The following is a 26,443-nucleotide window of genomic DNA, read 5'->3' on the forward strand; positions in this document are numbered from 1 at the left end:
GGCCGGGTTGCGTGACCTTGCGGCGCTCAAAGCCGCGCCTTCAAACAGGGGTCGAGTCGAGCTCGAGCTCGAGCGAGGAGCAGCAGCACCAGCAGCAGCAGCTCGCGCCATCCCAAAGCGGAAAGTCGTCGGCGCCTCCACACAGTCTCCAGAAGAGAGCGATTGACCCTCGCCCAGCCAGGCCATGCGCGATGATCCGTGTGGAGTTGAAATGGCGCGCTCCGCTTGGAAAAAGCAGGCCGCGCGCCTCGTCTTTTGCGGCAGCACACCAGTCTCGCATCGAATGCGGCCAATCCAAATCTGCAGCTCAGCACAGCTCTGCACGGCTCAGCTTAGCCACGATAAGCGCAACCTCAGACGCACAGGCACTCCACCCCAGCTCGGCTCAGCCGATGACTAGGGTCTCGCTCTCCCTCGCCCTCTCTCACTGCACTCCGCCACTGCCTCCGCTCACAAGAGCTGACCGCAACTGACCCCAACAGATAGCAGCGCCGCGCATCAGCCAACGGACCCTGGCTTGGTCGCTCTCTCTCTCTCTCTCTCTCTCTCTCTCTCTCTCAAAGGCCACTCCTCCTCCACGCTCGCCATCGCCTCCTCTCCTCCCACCTCCATCGTCGCTGCCATCCGCCTCCATCCCCGTCGTCGGTAGCTTCACTTCACTCGCACCCTCCCCTCTCCATATCACACTTCCACCAGCGCACTCGTCTTTGACGCCCACATCCTTCTCCTAGCATCCATTTTCTCCTCTAAGTCTATCTCTCTCTCTCTCACTTCACAGACCCAATCATGTACACGAAGCGATACCTCGGCCTCCTGGCCCTCGCTCTGAGCCTCCCGCTCGCCGCGCTCGCCGCTCCCGCTCACCAGCCCTTCGTGCCCGGTTCGAGCGCCAACGCATACTCCCCCTCGACTCAGTTTGCGCCCCTCACCGCAAACCCTGACCTCGAGACCATCCCGGGCGCCTACATGGTCGTCCTCAAGGATGGCGTCAGCTCCGCAGACTTCTTTGCCCACCAGGGCCTCATCTCGTCCGCTCAGCTCTCGGCAAACGGCTTCCACGGCGAGGATGCGGAAGGCATCCGCCACGTCTACGACCTCGAGGGCCACCTCCAGGGCTACGCCGGCAAGTTCACCGATGACGTCCTCGACTACATTCGCGCACAGCCCGAGGTCGAGTACGTCGAGATGGACTCGCGCGTCTCGATCGAGGTCATGCCTCAGGCCGAGGACAAGACCTGGGACGTTCAGTACGACGCCGACCTCGGCCAGGCCGCCCTCTCGGTCATGAACACGGACAAGGTCGGCGCCTATGACATTGAGAAGGGCGCCCCCTGGGGTCTCGCCCGCATCTCGCACCGCAAGCGCCTCGGCCTCAGCACCTTCAACAAGTACGTCTACCAGGGCGACGGCGGTGAGGGCGTCACCGCCTACATCATCGACACCGGCATCAACATCAACCACGTCGAGTTCGAGGGTCGCGCTCGCTGGGGCAAGACCATGCCCCAGAACGACGTCGACGAGGACGGCAACGGTCACGGCACCCACTGCGCCGGTACCATCGGCTCGCGCAAGTACGGCGTAGCAAAGAAGGCCGACCTCGTCGCCGTCAAGGTGCTCGGCTCCGGCGGCTCCGGCTCCATGTCGGACGTCACCGGCGGCGTCCTCTGGGCCGTCGACGACGCCAAGAAGCTCACCGCACAGTTCCGCGCCAACCCGCGCTCGGCGGCGGCCAAGAAGCACAAGGGCTTCGTCGCCAACATGTCGCTCGGCGGCGGCAAGTCGATCACGCTCGACAAGGCCGTCAACGGCGCCGTCACCGCAGGCATGCACTTTGGCGTCGCCGCAGGCAACGAGAACCAGGACGCCTGCAACGTCTCGCCCGCCGGCGCATCCAACCCCGTCACCGTCGGCGCCTCCACCGTCCAGGACGAGCGCGCCTACTTCTCCAACAAGGGCAAGTGCGTCGACATCTTTGCGCCCGGCCTCAACATCCTCTCCACCTGGAACACGGGCAACACCTCGGTCAACACCATCTCGGGCACCTCGATGGCCAGCCCGCACATTGTCGGCCTGCTCGCCTATCTGCTCTCGATCTACGGCACCGCCGACTTCAAGCTGCTCGCTGGCGGCCAGGCGGACCACCTCTCGATCGCCGCCGTCGAGGACTCGCTCGCCTCGAAGCTCTCGAGCGTGCTTCCCATCCCCGCCATGGCGCTCGACCTGGTGAGCAGCGTCGCCGGCTACTTTGCCGGTGCCGATGCCGCCAAGCCCGACATTGACGGCGTGCTGTCGCCCACCGAGCTCAAGAAGGCGCTCATCAAGCTCGCCTCGCCTGGCGTCCTCACGGGCCTCGACGCGGACACGGTCAACAAGCTCGCCTTCAACAACGCCACCTCGTCGGCCTGACGATCTTCTTCGCTGCTCCGCTTTCCCTTTCCCGTCCAAGAGCCCAGCTCCACAGTCTCTGCCTGCATTTCGGTTCTGCATGACATTGTGTTCGCCCATCCTGTCTTCTCGTTTCGCGTCCCCGTTTCCCTTGGCCTCGTACACATGCTGTTTTCCCTGTTTTCCTCGCAATCGTTCCCGTTTCTCACCGTGTCTTTGGGCCGATCCTCACTGGGTCTTCGGACTGTGTCTGTGCGTGTCTGCGATGAATGAAGTGAGTGGGACTGCTGTGGTGGCTCTTCATCTGGGCCGCATTCAAAGCCGTGCATGGCTGCGCGTCGTTGCGTCACGTTTTGGTTGGGGCCAGCACGCACTCAGGCTCAGCACGGGGCATTCAGAATCCGCAACGGGGGAAGATGCATTGTTGAGCATTGATACAGGTGTGTGGAGTGGGGCGGACTAGTCGTCGTCCCAGTTTGGGTTTGCTTTGGGAGCCTTGATGCCTGCGGGTTTGGACATGATGATCGAGTCGACCGAGAGCACCGAGATGGCAGCGCCCGTGGCGTATCGTAGGGCCCAGGACTTTGCGGCGAGGACGTCCAAGACCTGGTTGGCGGTGGTGGGCATGGTGCCGTCGGTCTCGTTTTCGATGTCGACGCCGACGTCGGCGCCAGTGGAGTCGACGTGCTTGGCGTAGAGGCGCGAGACGATTTCTGTTGCGTCCAGACCTGCGTTCTCGGCGAGCGTTCTTGGGATCACCTCGAGTGCCTCGCCGAACTTTTTGATCGAGTGCTGGTTCAGGCCGGGCGTCTTTTCGCCCAGATCAACAATGCGCTTGGCGAGCTCGAGCTCGGTGGCTCCTGCACCGGGTACGAGGCGTGGATCGCGCGTGAGCGACTTGATCACATTCACGCCGTCGTCGATCGCACGCTCGACATCGTCGAGAAGGTTCGAGGTGGCACCGCGCAGGACAATGGTGCACATCTTGGGCTTGGCTTTACCGCCCGGCTGTCCGTCCTCCTGCTTGAACACGGTGACGCGATCGCCACCGATCTCGGTGGTCTCGATCGAATCGATCCATCCCGCTTCTTCGGGCAAAGGAGCTCCCAATCGTGCCAAAGGTGTGGCGCCCAACAGACGACAGAGACGACGCAGCTCGAATTTGGAGAGGATCTTGATGACGAGGATGCCAAAGCGGTTGAGGTAGTGCTGTGCCAGCTCGCCCACCTGCGACTGTGTGACCACCACGGTGACGCCCGAATCGGCGATCTCCTTAAAGTACTTTTCCAGCTGCTGCTCCTCGCCGCGCGAAAAGCTCGAGAGCTCGTCGGCGTTGTTGAGCAGCACGGTGCCCTTGGTCTCGGTCTGGGTGATGTCCATGCCGCACGTGTAGACGCCCACCTTGGCCGCCTTGGCCTTCTTGATCACGCCCTCGGGCTCGCGGCCGAAGACCATGCCGCGCACCACCTTGGACTGCGACAGGCTGCCGCCCATGATCTTGACGACACGCACGTTGTCCACGCTGAAATCGGCCAGACCGTTCTTGGCGTTTTGCGGCAGGACCATCGAGACGGCCTCTGCGACGAGCGGTGCAAGCAGGTCCTCGTGGCCGTACTGCTTGGACGCCAGACACGGCTTGAGCGCGAGTGCAAGGCTCTGGGGCGTGGGAGGCGTGGAAAGCGTGGCGACGGAAAGCTGCTCGAGTTCGGCGAGACACTTGTCGCGCGCGATCTCGTAGCCCTGCAAGATCTCGGACGGATGGAGACCCATGGTGATGAGGTACTCTGCCTTCTTGAGCAGCTCGCCGGCAAAGATGAGCACGAGGTTGGTGGCGTCGCCCATCTCGGCCTCCTGCTGCTGGCTGGCCATGACGAGCAGCTTTGCGGCCGGGTGGACCACGTCGAGCTCGCGAATGATGGTGGCGGCATCCGAAGTGACAAAGAGCCTCTCGAGGTGGTTGATGACCATCTTGTTGCGGCCATTGGGACCGAACGAGGTGCGCACGATCTCCGAGAGCTCGTTGACCGCCTGGATGTTGCGCAAGACCGCCTCCTCGATGCCCTGGAAGTGCTTGTAGCCCTCCTTGAACAGGTTGGGCCCGCCCGCGCGCGGAACCTTGAGCGACATGTTGTATAGTGGTTGGGTGGTGGGTGGTGTGCACGATCCAAGAAGAAAGGATTGGCTCGCGCGCCAAAGGCGGTGCGCAACACTCACTCTCTCCATCAATCGAACACTCCAACGCGAGCACTCCAGCAGAAGAGAGCGCTTTTGGTTGCTCTTTGCCTCTAAAAATCTCAACACTCGTTGCTCAGCCACAGAAATTGCAAGGCCGGCGCGCGATTTCTGACCAACACCTCTCTCTGCGCCTAACAGCACACTGCTCAGCTGCCATGCCGCGCGCCGCGTTGTTCTTCTTCCGCCTTCGATCGTGCATTTTTGCCAGAATTATCGTGTGCAAATGACAAGGCGTAACATTGCGAACCTATCGCTCTCGTTTGACATCACCACATTCAGCTGCTCCTCACATCCATTCGTAACAAGGCGTCGATAATTTTTCGAACAATCGCGATTAGGCCATCGTCGAGCCGCCTACACGGTAGCCCGCTGTGCGTTGGCCTCATTCTGCACGGCGTACCGCCACAAGGTAGCGTAGTTGGCCGGAGTGCAGCCCGGGATCGACTTGAGCGCGGCCTGTACGGATCCAAAAGGGAAGTCAGCACGGCACCTCTCAATCAAACGACGCGGCCACGCGCACTTACCAACGACGTCGGTTGCAGAAGCTGCAGCTTCTCGCGCAGCTGCGAGTTGAGCCCGGGCACGCTGCCAAAGTTGAAGCCGTCCGGAAAGCGGAGCTGCGTCTCGGTGTTGAATGCCTCGATCTCCTGGGCCTGGCGCTCGAGGTGCGGCATGTACCTCGCCTCGATCTCGACGCGGTCCAGAGCCGTCTCCCCAAGTCCTTTTAGCTCGGAGATGATTGGGACCAGGTCGCGGATACCGAGTCGTGGCTGTCGTAGCATGTCGAGTCCGCTCCGCTCGTGCGAGTCGCTTGAACAGTGGAAGCCCGCCTTGATCCAGGCATGTGCACTCATTCGCTTGCCCTTCAGCAGCTCCATCGCATACTCCATGTCTGCCTGCATCGTGCAGAATCGACGCCATCTTGCATCCGACACCGCGCCCGCATGAGCAGCGTGCAGCAGCGGCGTGAGGCGCGAATCGGCATTGTCCGCGCGCAGCGTCATCCGATACTCGCTGCGCGAGCTGAACATCCGATACGGCTCCTCAACACCCTGCATCACAAGATCGTCGATCATGGTCCCAACGTACCCGTCCGAACGACCCACTTGCAGCACGCTGCGACCCGTGGCTTTGAATCCGGCATTGAGACCGGCAATGCAGCCTTGCGCTGCAGCTTCTTCGTAGCCCGTAGTGCCGTTGATCTGGCCAGCCATCCACAGACCCGTGATCCTCTTGGTCTCGAGACTGTGCCGCAGCTCGCGTGGATCCACATGATCGTATTCCACGCCGTAGCCGGGACGGATCATCACCGCCTCCTCCAGGCCCGGGATGGTCCGCAGCATCGCCTCTTGCAGATCAGCCGGCAGCGTACAAGAAAGTCCATTCGGGTACAAAATACCGCCGTCAGCCGTTCCAGGTCGGCCTTCAGGTTCGAGCCACACCGGATGGCTGTCCTTGTCCGCGAACCGGATCACCTTGGACTCGATCGACGGGCAGTATCGTGGGCCGCGCACCGTTTCCTTGATGTGGATCGACTGGTCCAGATTCTGCCGCACGAGCTCGTGCGTGGCGTCGACAGTACGTGTACCCCAGCATGCGACCTGCGCCCCTGGATCCATGTCGGGCGCGTCGTGCAGAAACGAAAACGCAGCCGGCCGCACATCGCCCGTGACCACCTCGAATCGCGAGTCGACCTCCACTCCCTCCTGCCACGGGGCGCCCAGACGCACGGATGATGCGGCAATGCGCGCCGGCGTGCCCGTCTTGAGCCGGCCAAGCTGAAAGCCTGCGCGTGCGAGGCTTTGGCTGAGCCCGTCCGACGCTGGGTCGTCTGAACGTGACGGCAGAGGCAGCATTCGACCTGCCGGTCGCGATTCGAGACCAAGATGAATGTAGGCAGACAGAAAGGTGCCGGTTGCAAGCACCACTTGGCTGCAGCTGATCCTGTCGCCGTCATCAGTGGTGATGCCACGAACAACAGCCCTCGGTTGGTCTTGTGTAGAGTTGTGCGTCCAATCCAGCTGCAGTCCGTGCACTTTCGCCTCGTGGATGGTGAGGTTCGGATAGCCGTCGACGGCGCTCTGCATGTGCTTCCTGTACAACGTCCTATCGATCTGTGCCCTGGGGCCGTGTACAGCTGGACCTTTTGACCTGTTGAGCATGCGGTATTGGATGCCCGCCTTGTCCCCCACCACGCCGCAGAGGCCACCGAGCGCATCCACCTCGCGCACCAGCGTTCCCTTGCCCACCCCGCCCAGACTCGGATTGCAGCTCAGCTCGCCGATGCTCGCTTTGCTCGTGGTGACGAGCAGCGTGCGTGCGCCCGTGCGAGCAGAGCCCGTGGCGGCTTCGATCCCTGCGTGACCCGCACCTACGACGACCACATCAAAGTGCATGTCCGACCGACTCGGTCCCGCTTGGTCGCACGCTGTGGCCAATGTCCGACGCCATGCGCTGGCACGACCGCCGAAGGTGGCTGCATCGGTGGCAAGTCGGCCGGTGGTCCGGAGAAGCATCGAGACTTTGGGGCCGCTCGGATGCTGTAATGCAGATGATATCAGGTGGCAAAGTTGGAAGAAAGAGTTGAACCCTGGATTCGTAGCCCAAGTCGCACTTTTTTTTGGACATCGGAATTTTAAGGCTCACTTTCTTGCCCACTTTTTTCTCCACTTTCTTCCGCTCACAAAATGCTGCGGTGCGATTCGCGAGCGCGTTTTCCGCGCGCGATTCGACACATCAGCATTCATCTTCAGACAGACAAAGGGCGTATGACATGCATTGTTCAGTATGCGCTACAGAATGGAACGGGAAAGCATCTGCGAAAAAAAGTGACGAGGAGAAGAAATCGAAAACACGACCAATTGTTCAAGCAAGCTGCGCTCTGGCAACCAAGAAGCCTCGACGAGTCCAGCTCGTGAGTGGGTGCGCGGCGCGCTCGAGGTGGATTCAGCGTCGTCGCTGCGGCGTGAGGTCTTCGGTCTGGGCGCGAAGATGGCCGGCGCGCTTGAGGCGGTCAAATGCGGCGCGGTTCGAGGGGTCGTGGACGGGAGTTCGGATCATGGATGCGGGGCGCTGCGGCAACGGCGATCCTCGCATCGAGCCCCGTTCGGACGTCGGCGCCGATGCTGCCACGGGATGCGCTGCTCGGATCGGCAATCGCGAGGGAGTGGCGCCCTGTGGAGTGTTGGTCGAGATGCGACTGGCGCGGTCTTCACGAGCCTCCGACTTTGCCACAGCATCAGCCTCGTGCCTCAAGGGCTGCGTCGGAGTAGACGGCTCTTCCTCAACGGTAGGCACGGGCTTGCGCGAAGGGAACGCCTGGCTGGTCTTGATCGCACGCTCAGGCTGCGCGGCCTTGGCACCAATGCCCTCCAGCAGCACCTGCGCCCACAGCGGGTTGGGCGGCACCTCGTTGCCAATCACGTCGGAAATCACCTTGACCCACTGCGTCTTCTGCGCCTCGGTGTCGGCAAAGAAGGTGATGCGCTCGCCGTCCGCAAAGGTGATGCGGAAGGAGCGGTCCACGTGGTAGTTGGCATCCGAATCCTCTTCTTCGGCCAGCGTGGCACTCGTAGCATACGATGCCATGGTCCTCGACCTTCCCAGCGCCTGGCTGCCTGCCGACGGGAAGATCATCGAGCCTCCATTGACGTGGTTGCCAAGCTCCTCGATACACACCGCCTTGGACAGGTCGATCTTGACCGTGGGCTTCTTGGTGACCGCGTTGAAGCAGATCAGATACTGACCCTGCGCCTGCACGGGACGTCGGCGCCAGCTCACACAGTCGCCGCCGAGCTGCGTCAGTGTGCCTGCCTGCCAGGGGTCGGCACGGTGCCAGGCGGCATGCTGAATGCCCCGGATGCACTCGCCCAGATTCTCGGGCAGACCATCGCGAGGGATATTCGGCAGAGGGGGCAAGTAGAAGAGCTTGAGGCGCAACGTACCGCGCACCTTGTTGAGGTTCTGGCGGAAGTCTTGCGAGAGCATCGACACGTGTGTGCGCGACGCAATGCTCGACGGACCCGAGATGCTGCCCGTGGGGTTCGAGACGCCGTGCACGGGAAGATCGAGCACCATGCATCGCGCGTAGCACTGGCTGGCAACGCGCTCAAAGATGACGCCCGTGCGGCCAAAGGCGCCTTCGCGATTGATATAGGCGAGCATGGGCTCGGCACGTGCCGCCTGCGCTGCCATCTCGGCGGCTGCCTCGCGTTCCTGCTGCTCGCGCTTGGCCGCCTGCTTCTTGGGGCTGGTGAAGAATCGGCTGAGCCCCTTGAGCGTTGGGCTGCCATGCTCGCGTCTTGTGGGCGATGAGGGACGCTGCGGCTCCATTAGGTGCGCATCGCGCTGCACAACCAACGTCAAGCTGAACTCGAGGTTCTTATGCTGGATCAGCTCGAACTCCTGTCCAATGTTGCTCGTAACACGTCCCGGTCGCAGCGGCACGGAAGCCGTCTTGACCATGTGCAGACCATTGTCCAAGATGCAGTGGAACGACGTAGGGCGCGACGGCACAGGCAGATCCGTGGGCGTGAACGAGTCGACCATGACAAACACCTTGCCCGAAGCCTTGCGCGTGTTGGACGCCTCGCGCAGCTCGCGCATCTCCTTCTTGTAGTCGTTGATGTCGCTCGGCCTGCGCAGCTTCTTCCACGCCTTGCCGCTGTCGACGTCGCCTGCGGCGGTCGAGTGCGTCACCTTGTCGTCGATGCCTTGGAAGGCTCCGCGGTCGTTGACGTTGTAGTTCGACTCGCCCTTCTGATAGATGCGCGTGAGCTCCTTTTCCATATTGACCTGGAAGCCTCCGTCGATGGCGCGCTGCAGGCTCACGTCGAGCATGGCCTTGCTCTTGGCGAGATCGGCACTGATGCTCTGGCGCGTCGGAAGCTCGAGCTGCTCTTCGGGCGACTCGCTGATGGTCTCGGAGACAAGCGAGGTGCTGCCCGAGTCTTCGTCGCTCGGCTCGCTGGCAGAGGCGGCGGTGAAGACGGCGCGTGCGTCGCCCGTGCTCATGCTGCGCTTTCGACGGGCCTTGCCGTTCTTGCTGCGGCGACGAGCGATGATCTGCTCAGCCTGCTGCGCGGGAGTGAGATGCGTGGGTGCAGCGGCTGCTTGCTCGTTTTGTGGTGCGGACGGCTCCGCAAAGTCGGCAAACACTCGATCAGCCGAACCGGCATCGATATGGCCAAGTTGAGGGGCTGCGGCGTTGGCGTCGGTGGGGATCGTGGGCTCGCCAGCGAGCTCGACGGTCTCCTTGAGCTCTGAGCCCAGCAGGTCAAGCGGACTCGAACGCTGATCGAGTGGCAAGACGGGGCTCGGAGCGGGTGCGGGCTTGACTTCGGTCGCGACGGGCTCGACCATGAGCGGGCGAGGTGGCGCACTGGGTCGCGATGCGGCCATCGGCTTGGCTTGCACGGGCTCTGCGGCGAAACTCGAGGTTGCAGATGGTCCCGGTTCGCTGCCACGCGGCATGCGCTTCTGCTGGGAAGCGTTGGGCCTCGTCAGCTTGGCGTCAGCCGTAGCGGCTTGCACTGCTTGCTCGTCCGCTTGCTCGTCGAGCGGAGCATCCTGTGCCTGTGCCTGGTCTCGGTTGAGCTTCTGCATGGCGACGCGCTGAAGGATGGCATCGCGCGAGATGTGGGGTCGCATGCGCGGAGCGTCACGGCTGGCAGGCGGCTGAGCGGTGATGGGCGAAGGAGCGATCTCGGGCTGTGTTCGACTTCGGTTGAGGTCGTTGAAGAGCGAGGTGTGGTCGTCGGCTTCAAAGCTGATCGGACTCCAGGCTGGAAGCTGGGGCAGAGCGCCTGCATCGAGACGAGCTTCGGGCTCACTCTGCTGAGCTTGAGCAGTGAGAGGGCCGGGGAGGGCTTGGCGCGCACGCATGCTGGGGCTGCTGAGGATGTCGTCGCGGAGGAGTTCGTCCATCATGCTGTCTACGCGGTCGGCGGCGGAGAGACGAGCAAAGCTGTTTTCGCGCTCCGGGGAGAAGACGGGATCTTCCTGGCAGATCTCGCGACCAGCCATGGCTTCGTCAACCGGGAGGTCTTGCAGCTGCAGACTCGAGTCTCCGGGCGATGGGCTGGGCGGTCCTTCAACTGAGGAGGTCTCATGACTGTCGTGGGAGAGATCTGGCTCGCTAGCGTCATCCGAGAGGCCATGCGCATCGCCACCGTTGACCACCTGGAGTGGCCCCGGGGCGGAAGCGGATGCCGGATCGCTGGTCCAAAAGTCGGCGTCCTCGGCGTCAGTTGCAGTGTGGGGCTCGTCGGCATCCCGCAGGCTTTCGGTATCGAAGCTGCTCTCTTTGTCGAACTCCTGCACGTCGAGGATCTCGTCGAAGGTGACGGTCTTTCGGCGTTCCCTGCGCGTGGTGGCTGAGATGTCGGCGCGAGTGGCCTGGTCGGCGGAGGAGCTCTGTGGCGAGTCGTGCATGAAGCGTGGGCCGTGGAGGCGGTTGGACGTGAGCAGACCCTTTGTGGCTGCCGATGTGGATGGCGAAGCTGAAGCAAGACCACGCGAGGCGGCGGGTGGCGATCGAGGCGAAGCAAGCTCATCGGCGGGAGCGGGGTGCTGGCGGAAGACCGAGTTGCTGACGTAGTTGGACTCGTGGAGGCGGCCGAGGCTCTTTCTTGGGATCTTGCGCTGTGCGCCCTTGACGGGCATGGTGGGCGACAGGCTGAAGGGGTTGTTGTTCTCTGCATCGTCGGACTTTCTAGATGGAGAGTGGGTGGGCTTGGAAGTCGATGCCGAGACGCCAATGCCGAGCCCAACCGAGGGCGAGGGGAGCTGAGTGCGAGCGGCGGATGCGACGGGCGAGCTGGTGAGGGGGCTGCCACCGTCGATCTGCTTAAAGATGCTGTTGGAGACGAGGCCGTGGTTGCGGAGCGACTTGAAGTTCTGCGTCTGCTTCTTGGGGCTGTGCAGCGACGGATGTTCTTCGTGATCGTGGTGCTCGGGTGATGGCTGTGAGTAGGAGACGGTGGATGTGGGGCGATGTTTGGAGGTGCGCAGGGGCGACCAACCGTTGGAGCTGGCGCCCAAGATGGCGGCTGTGGTAGAAGGTGGGGTGGCGGCGACCATGTTGGTCGAGGTGCCAGCCTGGGAGGAGTAGTCGCTCATTGCGACGTTGGCTTGATGACGATGACAGGGTACGGTGTGAGTAGGTGTGCCGATGATGAAGGGGCGGTGATGGGGGTGTGGTTGGGGATCACGATGAGATGGAGGCTAGAAATGAAGAAAGCCAAAATGCACAACCGCTGCAAAGATCAAAGCCAAAGCTCATCAGCAGAGTGCGGAGAGTCACACAAGGAGCGAGCGTCGGTGTCAAAGCAGCCTGTCAAAAAGGGCCAACAGCAGCGGGCGCAGCAGTGTGTTTTGAGGCCAAAGCGCAGATTCTGACTGCTCTCGTGCCCACAGCGGACGGGTGTTGTTCAACATCTAAATTCTTGGCCGGGGCGCTGCCAAAATAACTCACCGCCGCCGCACCTGCCGCTCACCTGCATCCATGCATTCCCCCACCCGCGATGCTGCCCGCGTCCATTGCGGCCTTCATCTGTCCTTGCAAAGAGAGCCTTTGCGAGGTGTGAATCCCGCAGCCGGATATAGCTTTCAAGCTGCACGGACCTCCGCCTTTGCGCTTCTCCAAGCGAGCTTCCGAAACACTGTACGATGTCGGCGACCCAGATTCGCAAGCTTTCCCCCATCTATGCTGCGACGGGCCGAGCGTGGGAACTTGCGATCCCTTTGATGCTCATCCCCATCGCACAGCCTCGACAAGCTGCTCCTCGTTGGCAATCACATGCTTAAGCTCTCGCCGGCTTTCAACTTAAAAGGAAGAACCCTCCTACGCGCCATGACAGCCGCACGCGTCCGCCCAATTTCGCATCACGTGCCAACAAAGCGCCGTTCATTTTGGCTCCGCTTCGAAAATGCGCCCACAGCGGCAATGCAAATGAATCATTTTCTTAGGGTGTGTGCAACTTTAGCGCTCGTCCGGCGATGGCGAGCGAGGCACTCTCAAATCGCCGAGCGCATTGAACGACAGCGACCTCTCCGCGAAGCGTCCTGTCGCTCCTCGTGGTACCGATAGCCCGTCGTGCGTGGGCGATTCCAACACCAGGCTCGGAAACACCAGCTTGGGCTTGTCCATCTGCGAAAAGTGGTGATGCGTAGGCCCCATGACGCGGCTCGCCGGCTCCTTCTGGGGCGTTGACAGCACCAGCAGCCGCCGTCCACTGCTTTGCGATGAGGCGGCAAACGACTGTGACAGCGCCATACCAGCCTTGCCACCCAATGCACCAGACGCGTAGACGCTCGCGCTTCGCTCCTTGAGACTCGCCCCGCTGCTTTCGTCGAGTGTGCTGGCGTTGCTGCTGCGTGAGAAGACGCTGCCGCTGCGCGTACTCTTCTCTCGATCCAAGGTCACGCTGACGCTGCGTGCCAGACGCCGGCCCATGTCCACCTCTCGCCCCTGTCCCAGAACCATCGAACGTTTGGTCATCGGATTCCGCCTCGCCTTGCGCCCCGCCAGCTCCTTCTCCAGCACGCGCGACAGGCCTCCATTCGGCGGCGACCGACTCGGCGCCAGAGAACCTGTGCTTCGCATCGTCGGCGAACCCAAAGATCCCGTCCGCGCAACTTTGGTCGGACGCGCAGGCGTGCGCGATTGCAAAGACACAAAGCACTTGCTGCGAAACAACGAGCACTGCCTTGGCAGACTCGCTTCAAAGTGCGGCTCCACAACGCACGAGCAAAGCCACTGCGCATCGTCGAGCTCGTCCTCTTCCACCAGCTTGCGCACCGACGAGCCCAACAACACGCCTCGCCCACCGTTACCACCCGCGTGCTCGGTCTTGACGGCGTCACTCGAATCGTTGAGCAGGCTCTCGAGTTCGGTGTCGATGCCCGAAGCAACCTGCCGCAGGCATAGGATGTCGACAAGTGCTTCCAGACGCTTGCTCAGATGGTCCATGGCAAGAACCTCGCCACCCTGCATCTCGAGCACGTCCGCTTCGGCGCGATCCGCTTCGTCGTGCGACCACTCGCTCGTGTGGCGTCGTCGCACTTGGCTGTTCCACGCAAAGGCATCTTCGACGTCGCCTTGCGGCCGTGTGCCTCGCCACCGCTTCGCCTTCTCCAGCTTGCGCGATCGCTTTCGAGGCTGCTCCTTCCCACTCTTCCCCGCGTCGATGTCCGCTGCCGGTGCGTTGCTTGTTGCAGACGGCAGCGACATGCGCGACCGTGCCGTCTCGAGCGCCTTGGGCTCTTGCGAGACAATCTGCAGAAGGCTCAGTGTCACCAAGATCTGCAGTTGGATTCTGTGGAGCAAAAGGCAGGTCGTCAGCTGGGTGTGCATGGATAATCATTCTGCGACGAGGCGCGCTTACTCTCTACTCTCCATGGACGAGGTCCAACGCTCTCGAAGCGATCCCAATTCCGCATCCACTGCTTCTCTCGGCTTCGATCGCGGCACTGCACGCTCGACAGCACGCCTGCCCAGATCGATCTCGTAGTTCGAAAGTGCTTCCAAATTGGAATCGTGGCATGTGCTCTCGGATGCCTTGAGCAGGTTATCTGCAACAGCTCGGTGGCGACGTGTGATCGCGCTCCTCGACTTGATCAGCTGGCACAATCCAAGCACAATGTCGTCCAGCTCGTGAGACAGATGCAACCGGTCGATGCACTCGAGAAAGTGGCCCAGGCCGGTGTGGTGTTCGCCAAGCCAGAGACATTCGGCGTATCGATCAGACAGCGAGTCGCCGTTGCAAGCGCTCGTGTCTTTTTGCGAAGTCGATGCATGACTGGACGAGAACCACAGATCGCTGTCGGGCTGATCGAGGTGACATGCATAGGTGACGCCGAGCAGGGCGGATATTTGAGGTGTCGCAGATGGACCGACTGAGGCGCCGGTTGCGAGCACATCCGTTGCGGCCATCAATGTGTCGTGATGCCGCCGCCTTCGCCGAGAAGATGAGATTGGTGGTGGCAGAGCAAGGTGTGCTTCTACTGTACCGCGACAAAAGCTCTGCCCGCCGAAGGCCAAAAATGCAGCCCTCAAACCTCCACACATACACACACACACACACACACACACGCCATCCTGCAACGCGGTTTTCGCGCCTTCGACTCTGACGCGCCGCGATTCTACACACTGACTTCAAAAGTAACACTCCGCAAGCTGCTCGCACCGCGGCCTAGTCTCGGTCTGCATAGTCTGCACGTCGAGACCAAGTGTTGAAGCGATCGTCTACTTTAATACATGCTGCGGTGGCTAGAGTTAGAACTCCAACTCGATCGTCCAGTCCGACACAAGCGCGACGGCAGGGTCCTTGATCACCAGTTCCGAAGCCGTGTTGGCTCCAAGAGTGAAGGCGCCACCTTTGCCCGAGGCGCTCGTGCCGCTCTTCCAAGTCCATTCCACCACCGACGCTGCAGCGTCCTTCTGCACGCGCTTGCCCTGGATGTGCACCGCCTTGGGCTCGCGCTCCAAGCCAAGCACGACCACCTTGGACACTCGCACATCCTTGATGGATTGTGCATACGCGTTGGACTCGTCGTACGCCTGCAGCTGCTTGCTGTCGCCCAACACCAGCTCGGCATCGCCCATCTTGAGTGCAGACTCGTCGGTGCTACGCAGCACGTGCTTGCCCGGAGCCGTGTCGCGCGTCCACTCGAATCGGCGCCATGCAAATTGGCCCTCTTCAAACTCGTACGTCTGCCCGTCGTCCAGGTACAGGCTTCCTTCGGCGAGCACATTCGACGCTCCACTCTTGCCGAGTCGCCCCTCCTTGTCCAGAGCTACGACGAGCGTGAAAGGATCGGTACGTCCGAGCTCCGCCGCTCGCCGGGCACGCTCGCGAAGCGGAAGGATTGAGCCACCGCGGTGCAAGAGCGGCATCTGTTCCGTAAGCGGCGCGGCCACCGTGACGCTTCGTCCGCGCTCGCTGCCCTGGTACACCTCGTGCGTAAAGTAGTTGTAGTACGGTCGGTCTTCCGCCAGATAGATCGACACCGAGTCCACATCCTTGTCCACAGCGGGACGAACCAGCAGTCCCGAGTCGCCGATGTAGTACTGCGTGTCGATGGCGAATCCGTCCGGATCGTTGGGGAACATCAGGTACTGCGGTCGCAGCACCGGCATACCCGTCACGGCATTGTCCTTGAAGGCAGTGTACCACATGGGGAGCATCTTGTACCGCAGCTTGATGAGCTCTCGAACGGCGCTTCGCAGAGGCTCCTCGAGCAAGTACGGCTCGCGGCGCTTGGTGTCGATGTGTGCGTGGGCCCGGAAGAACGGCTCAAAGATGCCAGCCTGGTACCAGCGGACGAGCATGTCGGACGATGGGTTGCCAAAGAAGCCGCCAATGTCGGCACCGCAGAAGCTCATTCCACCAATGTTGTTGGCCAGGATCATGGGCACGCTCACGGCCAGATGCTCCCATGTGCCCAGATTGTCGCCGGTCCAGATCGCTCCGTACTTTTGAGTGCCGACCCACCAGGCGCGCGACAGGACGAAGGGCCTGCGTGGCTTGCCTCCTCCCAGGGAGCTGGGAAGCGAGAGCTCGCGGTCGCGCAAGCCACGCGCAGTCTGGTTGTGGAAGAGGATGCCGTTGATGTTGTGCAGATCGCGGTGCTCCCAGCCGCCGGCGTGGATGACGTCCTTGGGTGAAGTGACTTCGGGTCCATTGAAGATGGCTGGCTCGTTCATATCGTTCCACACAAACACGTTGCGCGCGTTGGCGCGGATCTTGCCTGCCAGCGCACTTCCCTTGAGTGTGAATTGATCGGCCCACCACTTCCAGCTGGCGGGCTCAAACATGTCGAGCCAGCTGGCGGAGCCGCTCCAGCACCAGCCTTCGTACTCGCCCTTGCCGTCCGAGTCCTTGACGAGCAGCTTCTTGTCCTGCGCTTCGGCGTAGAGCCAGTAGTCGCGCGTGCGCTTCAGATGCGGATCTATGATGACGACCAGCTTGCGGCCTTTGTCATCGAGAGCCTTGACCATCCCCTCGGGGTCCTTGAACGCCTTTTCGTCCCAAACGCCGTACATGTGGTCCTTGCTGTACTCGATGTCGAGCCACATGACGTCCATGGGGATGTCCTCGTCGTCGAACCTCTGACTCACATCTTTGACGTCGGAATCGGTGAGATAGTTCCAGCGGCACTGGTGGTAGCCGATGGCAAAGTACTGCGGCAGTACGGTTCGGCCCACGAGGCGGGTGAAGTGTGCCATGTTGGTCTTTGCGTCTGCGGATGTGAAGATGAAGAGGTCGAGGATGCCGGACTCGGAGAAGAAGTGCGAGTAGGATGTGGTGTCCGGAGACCTTTTGGAAGAGGTGGACTTGTGGAGATCGATCCAGGTCTCTGCACCGTTGAGCCAGAAGACGCTGACGGCGCGGTCCTTGCTCTGGGCGTGCAGGACGGGGACGCTGCCGTAGAGGCTCATGGGAGAATTGTGATCGTACTCGAACACGTCGGTGTTCATGAGACGATAGGGGTCGTCGAAACGGTCCTTCTCGTCGTCTGCAGCGGGGCGACCGACGGGATTTCGGGTGGATCGCAGCGAGAGCGGAGAGGCATGCTCGGGCAGGCCAAAGAGGTGGGTGTAGCCTGGGAAGGTCATGTCCAGGGCGAGCGCCTCGGGACCCTTTGGCTTGCTGTCACGGCGCGAGGCCCAGGTTTCTTCCCACTCGCCGTTGTCCTCCTTCTCGAAGCCTGCCCATTGGGAGACGAGCGACTCGGTGTACTGCGCAGAAGAGGGGGAGCTGAGGATGGAGCGCTTGTTGCGCTGGAATACGAGCTGATGTACCTCCTGGTCTTCCTGCTTGACGGTTGGGAAGGGCTCTGGCTTTTTGCGGAAGTGCTCGAGGTGCAAGAGACCGCGATCGTTGAGCACGACCTGGACCTCGCCGTCTCTGAGGATTTCGATTTTGAGCGGAGAGAATTGGAGCCTGAGCGAGCGCGAATGTTGCGGCCCAAAGTGGACTTGGAAGCCGTGCTTGTGCGAGTCGATGCGCGTGTCCGAAGGTGCCGAGGCCAAGTCGGGCAGCTGCTCGACTGCCCACTTGGCGGCCTCGTCGTAGCGTTTCCAGCCTCCGTAGCGCTCGCCCAGCTGGTCAGCGCGAACGCGAGCGGTTCCGTCCTTGAAGAAGGTGAGAGAGAGCTCGAACTGGATGTCGGGGTGCAGGGCCGAGGAGAGCGGAAGGTTGATGCTGGCGTTGGCGTGAACAAAGTTGGGTGTTTGGCTGGCGACCGAGTAGGGAGATGTGAAGGGCTCGTTGTGATCCTGCTGCCACTGCTCTACGTACTCGGATTGGCGGCGGATCCTGCGACAGAAGGACGAGTCGCGGCACTTTTTGAAGTCATGCTCTCGCACGGCCACGGCGCGATCCACCCAGAGGGTGGTGGCCAGCAGCAGGCAAGCCCACAGCAGGGTGCACGACGAGCGGCGCATGATGGACGTGAAGCGGTTGTCGTGCAGCGCTTCCTTCCGAGTAGCTTTCTGCCAGTGATTCCGAGGCAGTGAGGCAAGAGTTGGTGTGTTGGAAGCAACAGCTCGTGGAAGCGGCGGTCCGTGCCTCGCACCTTCTGCTGCTGCTGCTGCTGGCTCTCCAACACACTCTTTCCTCCAGTGAATGCGCACTCTCGCACGAAATGCCGCCTTGCAAGCCCGAATTCCGAGCCACGACGAGCTGGGATTGATTTTCGGACTGGAAGAAAGCTGTCGACTGGCCTGACCTGGAAAGTAGGAATTTGGACTGGAAAGACGAAAAGGACCCTGCGTCCGAGGTTCGCATCTATCTTTGGTCTTGCCCTCCAACATCACTCGCAGCATCCTCGACCAACTTCGCGTCAGGAACTCGCTCTCAATATGGTGCTCTACGTCATCGGTCTCGGTCTCGCCGACGAGAACGACATCACTCTCAAAGGCTTCGAGGCGGTCAAGTCCTCGGAGCGCATCTATCTCGAAAGCTACACCAGCATCCTCATGGTCCCCGGCTTCAAGGAACGCCTCGAGAAGCTCTATCAAAAGCAAGTCATCCTCGCGCATCGTGAAACCGTCGAACTCGAAGCAGAGTCAATACTCGAAGGCGCTGCCACCTCCAACATCGCCTTCCTCGTCGTCGGCGACCCGCTCTCCGCAACCACCCACACCGACCTCATCCTCCGGGCAAAGCACTCCTCGCCTCCCATCCCCGTCAAAATCATCCACAACGCCAGCATCATGACCGCCATCGGCTCCAGCGGTCTCGCCGGCTACAACTTCGGTCAGACCGTCAGCGTCCCCTTCTGGTCCGACGACTGGAAGCCAGACAGCTGGCTCGAGCGCATCGGCGAAAACCTCAACATCGGCCTCCACACCCTCGCCCTCTCCGACATCAAGGTGCGCGAACAAAGCGCAGAGGACATGAGCAGAGGCATCCTTCGATACCAAGACCCCCGCTACATGCTCATCCCACAGCTCATCTCCCAGATCCTCTCCGCAGCAAACTCGCAAAAGGCAGACTACCTCGACCCAAATCGCACCCTCGCCATCGCGCTTTGCAGGATGGGCTCCGAACAGGAGCGCATCGTTTCGGGCACTCTGCAGGAACTCCTCGATATGGCAAACCCCAGCCAAGAGGAAGCTCAGGCAGAGGAGGCAGAGGACGACGCAGACGAGCTCGCAAGCGAAGCTGACCTCGACAAGAGGCGTGCCGCTCGTGCCGAAGCACGCGCAAAGAGGGCCTTCGGAGAACCTCTGCACAGCCTCGTCATCGTCGGCAAACGCTTGCACCCTTTGGAGCGCGATTACGCTGCCAGCTATGCTTGCCCCGGCAGCAATTTCATCCAGGTCGCACAGGACGTCTACGGCTGCAAAGAATGAACTCACTCCGCCACGGTCAACAGTACGCTCTCATCACCGACTCATCCCGCTCAGCATCCTTGTCACACACATTCTCACCTCAGGTCAGGAATGGAGATCTTGAATTTGGCATTCCACTCTCTCCGCTCGGCCTAGACAGCGTTGAAACTGCGGATCGTGTCGGGCGTGCCACTCCGCCGGTCATTCGGCGAGTGCGGCGCCACAACATCCGGCGTGCGTGTTCCGAAAAGCCTTGAGAGCCCCGGCCTATGTGGCTTGTGATTGTTCCCTTGCGCAGAAGAAGGGCGTGGACTAGCGCGACGCTCGAATGCTTCTGTCCTACCTCCCGGCTTGGCGTTGCTGCCAGATGTAGAAGTTTTGCCATCGATCGTGCCCTGCCTAGCCCTACGAAGGCTCGAGCCGTTGCCGGTGCGACGCGGTAGAACTCTGTGCCATGCTCCTCCTTCCGATTCCGAGTCCGAGCTCGAAACGCGCCCGTCGGCCCACGCCGGTTTGGGCGGTTCTTCTCCCGCTCCGAAGGCTCGGCCTTTTGGCTGCGCCGCGATTGCAGAGGGACCTCGAGAAGACGCAACATCTTTCTGATCAGAATGAGGTTGCGCACCCGGCAAGGGCAGCGGGAAACCATTCGTCGTAAGTGCGGGTAATGAGCGCTTTGCTTCGATTGGCGGATGACCAAGGCGGAGCTCTCCGTGCATCAAAGTCGGCACATCAAGCACATGCTCCCTGGGCACCTGGCCGTGACTCCAGTCCTCGTCGGATAGGCACGCCGCATTCTCGGAAGCTTCCTCGTTCTCCGATCTTTCCGTCCAATCAGAAGACATGCCGGCAAGGTCATCAAAGACGGGGGCTTCAGGCTTTCGGTCCCGCGTAGGTGTGGTGTGGTCGCGAACTTGGCGATGATCCGTGTCTCGGTGGTGCGCCGTGATGAGCTTCTGCGCCCGCAAAGCTCGATGCGCATTGTCCCCTGGCGACTTGATCGATGCTCGCTGCATCTGCCGCCTTTGACCGTTTGGTGGGCCTTTATTTTCATTTGCCTGGGAATGTCGTGGCATTGATCTGGGCGGGGCGATCCTCGAGCGTCGGCGGTCCGCTTCCAGATCCAAAGCGTCGAGCGTATGCAAAAGCAGGATGAGGCGGCGCTTGGTTCGTGGATGCGAAAGCATGCCAATCATGCTTTCGCCTTGTGATCTGGACCGGTACACGGTATTCGCAGCCTTGGTGACTGGGTTTGCGCCCGATGCAGGCAGCGCCATCCTCGCAACAGAGCCTCTCGGTGGTCCCGGGGTCGACAAAACTGGAGCATGGTCGACCGCTGAGGTGCTGTTCAGCTCCTGCTGGCTCCGTCTCGCGGTGAGAGAGCGACCAGAGCCGGACGCGAGTCTTGCAGGGCTACGCTCCGGATCAGCCTTGTCCACAAGCGGAGTAGCGTAAGGTTGTAAAAGCCTGGCATCGCTCTTCCGCTCGCTACGAGGGGTCATCTTTTTCGGCGAGACAGGGACGGCAACCTGGAGCTCGCTCTTCCCCTCTCGCCTTCTGGAGGTGCGTCCGATCTTTGCGAGTCCTGAGTGCAGCAGTGGAGCCGCTCTAGAGCCTCTTGTGAGACCAACGAGGACGAAGACGATCAGGAGCATGACGAGCTGTGCGATGGACAAGCGCTTTTCCAAGAGCACTTCTTCGGCCAAGATCTGAACCTCGCGGAGCAGAGCTCGGCGTTCGGAATCGGCCTGTTGTCGATGCACATCGAATTCGAAGATTGCGCGTTGCAGGTCGACGTGTTGCCTTCTCTTGAGACTTTCGATCTGCTGCCAGTTGCTGCTGTTCAGCGCGCGAAGCATGTCTGACATGCGAAGCTCCTGTCGCTTCTCCATGCGTGCAAAGACCTCGCGGAGCATTTGTCCGCTGTGTTCGATGTAGCTGTGGCTCAGTGTGGCATTGGCTTCCAGCGCGTTGAGCCGTCGGTGGATCGCTCGATAGACAGACTCGCTCCCGGACTGAGGTGCTCCACCGGGACCGCCAGCGCGAGAGAAGGATGCTCGTCGGGCTCGTTCTTGCTCGCCTTCCACGTCTGCGCTAGTCGCGCCCGAAGGCAACTTCGCAGGCGCGGTGGCCGAGGATCCATCCATCTTTGCCAATGAATCACGATGAGTGGCCATGGCATCGCGTTGCCTTGAAGAAGCCGAGATGAGATTGTAGAAGGGCTTTGCATGACCTCGAGGTCGAGGGCATCGGTCCATGAGCTCGCTCTTGAAAGCAGGGTCCTCCTCGATTGCACATTGTCCTTGGATGTAGTCGTCGCTGGCCCCGCCCAGGTCGGGTGTACGGACGGAGACAGACTCTGATGGTGATTCCAGAGAGGTTTGCTGTGGCAAAGCTGGTGAGGGCTGAGCGTCGCGCTGTTGCGTGGAAGTGTCCAGCATCTCTGTTTCGCCAGCGAGGTGCGAAAAGCTTTGGTTCTGCATCTTGCGCTGGAATGCCTGCTCGTGCTTGCGCCACACGTCCTCGTCCTTGGCGGTCAGGTTGACGGCGTCCACAACCGGCGGAGGATCGCGGGGAAGGGCATCTTCAGGTGTGAGTGTAGCAGGGAGAGCATCGTCGACGAAAGGCTGCTCGTCAACGCCGGCGCCTGCGACTGGGTCGATCTCGCTAGGTTGCTCCTCGTAGCCTCGCTTCCATTCCTCCATCTCGGTGATACCGTAAACTCGAAGCAAGCTGACTGGGCAATAGTATTCGCTGCCGAAATGTTCGAGAAAGTCGATGCGGACGTAGCGAAAGAAGTCTTCGGATCGAGGCGCTGACTGTATGCGGAAGACTTGCTGGCCGCGGACGTTGCGGGCTCGAAAGACGCCGAGCTGCACCCAGTCGGATGCTCGGCCTGTCAGCTGGCGAGCAGCGGTGACGGTGAACTTTTTGAACATGTTGCTGAAAAACTCGTAGTTTGCCAGCACGAGGGTGTCGATCTTGATCTCCTCGCAGAGTTCGACGATGACAAACTGAGTGCTGCCCTTGCTCCGGCTGCTCCTATGCGGGCATGGCGACAACATGTATCGGTCCTTCTTTTCGCTCAGGATGGAGCTGGCGAACTTGGCTTCTGGATTGGTTCTGTGCACGACTGCGGCACAATCCAGAGATGCGAAGTTCCATCGATGCTTGAGTTTGGCGAGTTGTGCGCTCGTGCCGCTTGCGGCCACGCTGAGGCCAACGCGCGCAGGCTCGACTTTGTCGCTAATCGAACGAGCTGGGTCATCGGCGCCTTGCACGTCCGGACCTGGAGTCTCTGCTTTCTCTGCCGCAGTAGAAGCGTGGTCCGGGTTCGTACGGATGCTCTGTTGCCTTGCACCCGGCTCACTTGGCGTGACGCTCGTGTCCGAAATTCGCGTTGGCCCGCCACCGTCTCCATTTGAGGAGACGGTATGGTCTGAATCACTGCGCGTGCCGGCTTGCCGCGGCGTTGCACTTGGTCCATTCGAGGGTCGAACGGGCTGCTCTCGAACGGATTTTGCTTCGGCCGCTTCGCCGCGCTGAGGACTGTTGCGATCCGCAGAGTCTTGCTCAAGCCGCTGCTTCCATTCCTGGAAGCTGAGGAATGTGGCTTGGTCTTGCGCTGCCGACCATGCGTCGTATTCGCTCAGATTGAAAGCGCCGCGACCGTCTGCGGCTGGCTGGTTTGCGGTTGTGTTTGTATGGGTAGCACTTTCGGAGGCGTCGGCGATGTTGAGCTCGACCTTCTGTCCGGGCTGCGCGTTGGATGCTGGTTGCCACTCGTGCCTGCCGTCTCTCTGCCTCCAAAAACCCTCGTCTTCCGGACCAGGGTACTGCTGTGGAGGCCTTTCGGGGTTGTCTGCAGTTCTGTCGTTCGGCGGGGCCGAGGAGGATGCTGCATCGCCGAGCTCTGGCAGTCCTGACGCTGAGTCAGCATCGATGGCCGAGCCACGGATCACGATGGTTCCTGAGACAGCGTAGGTGGCACTGGGCGCCTTTCCGACAGAATGGACATCTGAGTCCGATCGGACGAGCGGCTCGACTTCCGGGACACTGCAAACGAGAAGATCGGCACTGACTTTGGGCGACGTTGCGCCCTCGCCCGATGCAGGGTCAGCGAGCGGGTTGCTGCAAACCTGTTGGAAAAAGTCGGTCGTCCTCCTGCATCCTCTCTCGATGCTCGAGTAGGATGTGAGGGAGTCCACTGGGGATGCTGTTGGCGCCGTCGTGCCAACGACCCGAGTGGCGGGATGCCGATTAGCATCGTGCTTCGGGGACTCGGGCTGTGAGCGGCGCGGCTCATCGTCCTTGTCCGCTCCTGAGTCGAGGAGAAATGCATGTGATAGAGCGATGAGGAATGCTGGCAGCACCAATGCCAGGAGCCAGGGAAGTTTGAAGAGCATGTCGACGGATGGACGAATCTCGCCGAACTTCAGTAATGCACTACAAGCAGTGCATCCTTGTCGCCGAAGCACTATGCGACGAAGGAGTTGCGCGATGTGGTGGCGACCTTGGTGCCGTGCAGAGTGAAGGTGGGGGCGCTGAGCGGTGATGGATGTGGGTCGAGGAGGCAGGAGGCTCGGAGGAGGCCTAGACGAGTGCCGAATCCATTCCTCTCCACACCGACGTGGAGGCCCACCCTGAAATTGCGGCCCTCCGAGATCCGAACTCGCGCACAGTGTCAAAATCAGTTGCGAGGACGGAAGCATGCGGTGTCTGCATCGTGTCGAGGCGGCAGGGCAATCTCTTGCGCTTGTGCGAACAGTATGTTCTTATTCATACTGACGTACGTTTCCTGCACCTCACCAAGCTCGCCAGCATGAACAGCGCAACCATACTACGTAAGTTAGCACAATGCCCTTTCGCGTTTCGTCAGGCTTCTCAATTGATGATTTGCAGATCGTCTGTGCTGGTCGTTGGCGCTTTAAATTCTTGATAAAGCCAGCCAGTTTGTGGGTCACAATTTCGATTTTTCAGTCGTGCCGGCAACCCGGCAGCCTGGTGCGCGCTGTCCACGGTTCATGACTCTAGCCATGATTTGTAGAATCCATCGTAAAAAATCCTGGCTCTTGTCATCGTTGAACAATCATTCTCGACTCAGTCATAATTTTTCTGGAAAAATGAAAATACATCCTGAATACGTACCCACCTCAAGAGCTCATTTTTTGAGTTCTGAGCACATCCTCCGCCGTGTTTTTTGATCGCGGATGTGCGAGCTTGATGCTGCGGACCCTCAAGACAGCAGGACAGCAGAGTTTGGCTAGACTTCAGCCAGAGTTCTTTAGTTCAGGACTACTTTAGTTCATGACTAACCCAGGCATCAAGTTAATCACGGTCCAACAAGACACTAACTTAACGACTGCATAGATACAATCCCTGCGCCCAGCAGAACCCCTTGTCATGGAAATGCATGGATTCATATCCTAACAAGTGGGGTGGGTGGCGACGAGCAGCCACCCATCAGCCACCCCGGGTGGCTGAGGGGTGGCTGATCAATAGAAGCCACCCCGGGTGGCTGATGGGTGGCTGCTCCTCGCCAGCTCGCGTTTTTTTAGGATATGATTCTTTCGTAGACACGAGGCCCAAGTCCTTTCGCCGTCTGTGCGAAACATGAAAATGATTTGAAAGCAACAATAAAACTCGAAGCCTTGTTAACGAATCATGAATGCTGGCCGTTGAATAACTTAATTAGCTTATTCCAAAGAACTGACTCAAGTCAGTCCTTATCAGACTGGTAAGGTCGTAGCCTCAGTATAAATTTACGTGCACAGGTTCCCTCGCAGCCCCTTCAGGCTTGCTGGAGGCTAAGGCCAATCATTCCGGATCAGAATGCCAGGTGGTTGGCCACCTCTCTACTCACAGCTTAGTCGACATAATTTTGCAAGTCTACAGGATTTCTTTAATCCAGCTGCCAGCAAAATCGTGAATCACGAATCATCTCCTGATGGAACGTAAAGCGGCGATGAGCAAGCAGATAAGCCATTCAGCTAGCAGCAGTCGAGTGACTGCTAAATCAGCTAGCAGCCTAACGCAATTTAAGCATCGATGCATAATGCAGTATTGGCAAGACTTGATGATGCAGAACAGAAAACAACGAGCTGCCGCACGCCGCGCACGCCCATCCGCAATGCGCCAGCCCTCATCTCTGAGGAGTTCTTTCATTCCGAACACCCGCTCCCACCGTCGGACGCCAACTCCGGACACTTCAAGGATATGTTTCTAAAGATTGAGCCTCTTAAAGAAGGTCTTGTGAGTAGAGCATTCTCCCGCCCCCACGCTTCGACTGCATCGGCCCACCACCATGGTCTTTTCTTTAAGAGCTGAGCTTTCGGCAAGCTGTTCCCCTTACCAACGCTCTCTTACACTCACTCGCGGATTCTCAATCATGCTCACAATCACTTTCTTTGTGCTGTTGAGTAAGTTATGCCGTCAACCATGGCCCTCATACGCCGGTTGGCAGAATCCCAGCCTGGGCAGACTTGCACCCGAGGACGAATCCCCCCATGCTGAAGACTACCCCGCTCCGGCACGTTGTCTCACTTTCCGCCGTTTCAAAACGCGAGCTGGCGAGGAGCAGCCACCCAGCAGCCACCCCGGGTGGCTTCTCGGGAGCAGCCACCCATCAGCCACCCAAGTGTGTGTGGGTGGCTGTGGGGTGGCTGATCTCAAACAGCCACCCGGGGTGGCTGCTGGGTGGCTGACCCTCGCCCCCCGCTTTTTAGGATATGACTGTCTGTTTCCAACCCAAATATCTTTCAAGCCCAGGACCCTGTGACGAACTCCCGTGACTGGGACCGCCTTAAAATGGATTCCTGGCATCCAAAAACAACTTCATCATAAATTTGATTCCCACCATGCTCCACTTTGGGTCAACTGATGTGTCGAAAGACAAGGATGAATGGTGAGAATCATGATTTGAAAACACAACTACTGACAAGTCCTCAACCAGGCATCGGGCCAGAACCACAATCAAGGATAAGT

At 60.3% G+C, this 26,443-nt stretch overlaps 8 protein-coding genes across 8 annotated transcripts; 2 read left to right on the forward strand and 6 right to left on the reverse strand.

Annotated features, from left to right (window-relative positions):
• Positions 1 to 786: 786 nt before the first annotated feature.
• On the forward strand, positions 787 to 2,406 carry PAN0_012c4509 (serine-type endopeptidase; the record flags this gene model as incomplete). Its single annotated transcript, XM_014800046.1, has 1 exon — positions 787 to 2,406. One exon carries the CDS (start codon positions 787 to 789, stop codon positions 2,404 to 2,406), a length of 1,620 nt encoding a protein of 539 aa, XP_014655532.1.
• Positions 2,407 to 2,844: 438 nt separating this feature from the next.
• On the reverse strand, positions 2,845 to 4,512 carry PAN0_012d4510 (t-complex protein 1; the record flags this gene model as incomplete). Its single annotated transcript, XM_014800047.1, has 1 exon — positions 2,845 to 4,512. The coding sequence occupies one exon, from the start codon at positions 4,510 to 4,512 to the stop codon at positions 2,845 to 2,847; it is 1,668 nt and encodes a 555-aa protein (XP_014655533.1).
• A 462-nt stretch (positions 4,513 to 4,974) lies between these two features.
• Positions 4,975 to 7,136, reverse strand: PAN0_012d4511 (glucose-inhibited division protein A subfamily; the record flags this gene model as incomplete). Its single annotated transcript, XM_014800048.1, has 2 exons — positions 4,975 to 5,076; positions 5,145 to 7,136. 2 exons carry the CDS (start codon positions 7,134 to 7,136, stop codon positions 4,975 to 4,977), a joined length of 2,094 nt encoding a protein of 697 aa, XP_014655534.1.
• Positions 7,137 to 7,566: 430 nt separating this feature from the next.
• On the reverse strand, positions 7,567 to 11,739 carry PAN0_012d4512 (uncharacterized protein; the record flags this gene model as incomplete). Its single annotated transcript, XM_014800049.1, has 1 exon — positions 7,567 to 11,739. One exon carries the CDS (start codon positions 11,737 to 11,739, stop codon positions 7,567 to 7,569), a length of 4,173 nt encoding a protein of 1,390 aa, XP_014655535.1.
• Positions 11,740 to 12,601: 862 nt separating this feature from the next.
• Positions 12,602 to 14,554, reverse strand: PAN0_012d4513 (uncharacterized protein; the record flags this gene model as incomplete). Its single annotated transcript, XM_014800050.1, has 2 exons — positions 12,602 to 13,937; positions 14,007 to 14,554. 2 exons carry the CDS (start codon positions 14,552 to 14,554, stop codon positions 12,602 to 12,604), a joined length of 1,884 nt encoding a protein of 627 aa, XP_014655536.1.
• Positions 14,555 to 14,896: 342 nt separating this feature from the next.
• Positions 14,897 to 18,070, reverse strand: PAN0_012d4514 (glycoside hydrolase family 31 protein; the record flags this gene model as incomplete). Its single annotated transcript, XM_014800051.1, has 1 exon — positions 14,897 to 18,070. One exon carries the CDS (start codon positions 18,068 to 18,070, stop codon positions 14,897 to 14,899), a length of 3,174 nt encoding a protein of 1,057 aa, XP_014655537.1.
• Positions 18,071 to 18,487: 417 nt separating this feature from the next.
• On the forward strand, positions 18,488 to 19,483 carry PAN0_012c4515 (diphthine synthase; the record flags this gene model as incomplete). The annotated part of the gene is made up of 1 exon (XM_014800052.1): positions 18,488 to 19,483. The coding sequence occupies one exon, from the start codon at positions 18,488 to 18,490 to the stop codon at positions 19,481 to 19,483; it is 996 nt and encodes a 331-aa protein (XP_014655538.1).
• Positions 19,484 to 19,614: 131 nt separating this feature from the next.
• PAN0_012d4516 (sad1/UNC domain protein) lies at positions 19,615 to 24,171 on the reverse strand (the record flags this gene model as incomplete). Its single annotated transcript, XM_014800053.1, has 1 exon — positions 19,615 to 24,171. The coding sequence occupies one exon, from the start codon at positions 24,169 to 24,171 to the stop codon at positions 19,615 to 19,617; it is 4,557 nt and encodes a 1,518-aa protein (XP_014655539.1).
• Positions 24,172 to 26,443: the final 2,272 nt, after the last annotated feature.

Source organism: Moesziomyces antarcticus (assembly GCF_000747765.1).
Source record: "Moesziomyces antarcticus DNA, scaffold: scaffold_v10012, strain JCM 10317, whole genome shotgun sequence".
NCBI lineage: Eukaryota > Fungi > Basidiomycota > Ustilaginomycetes > Ustilaginales > Ustilaginaceae > Moesziomyces > Moesziomyces antarcticus.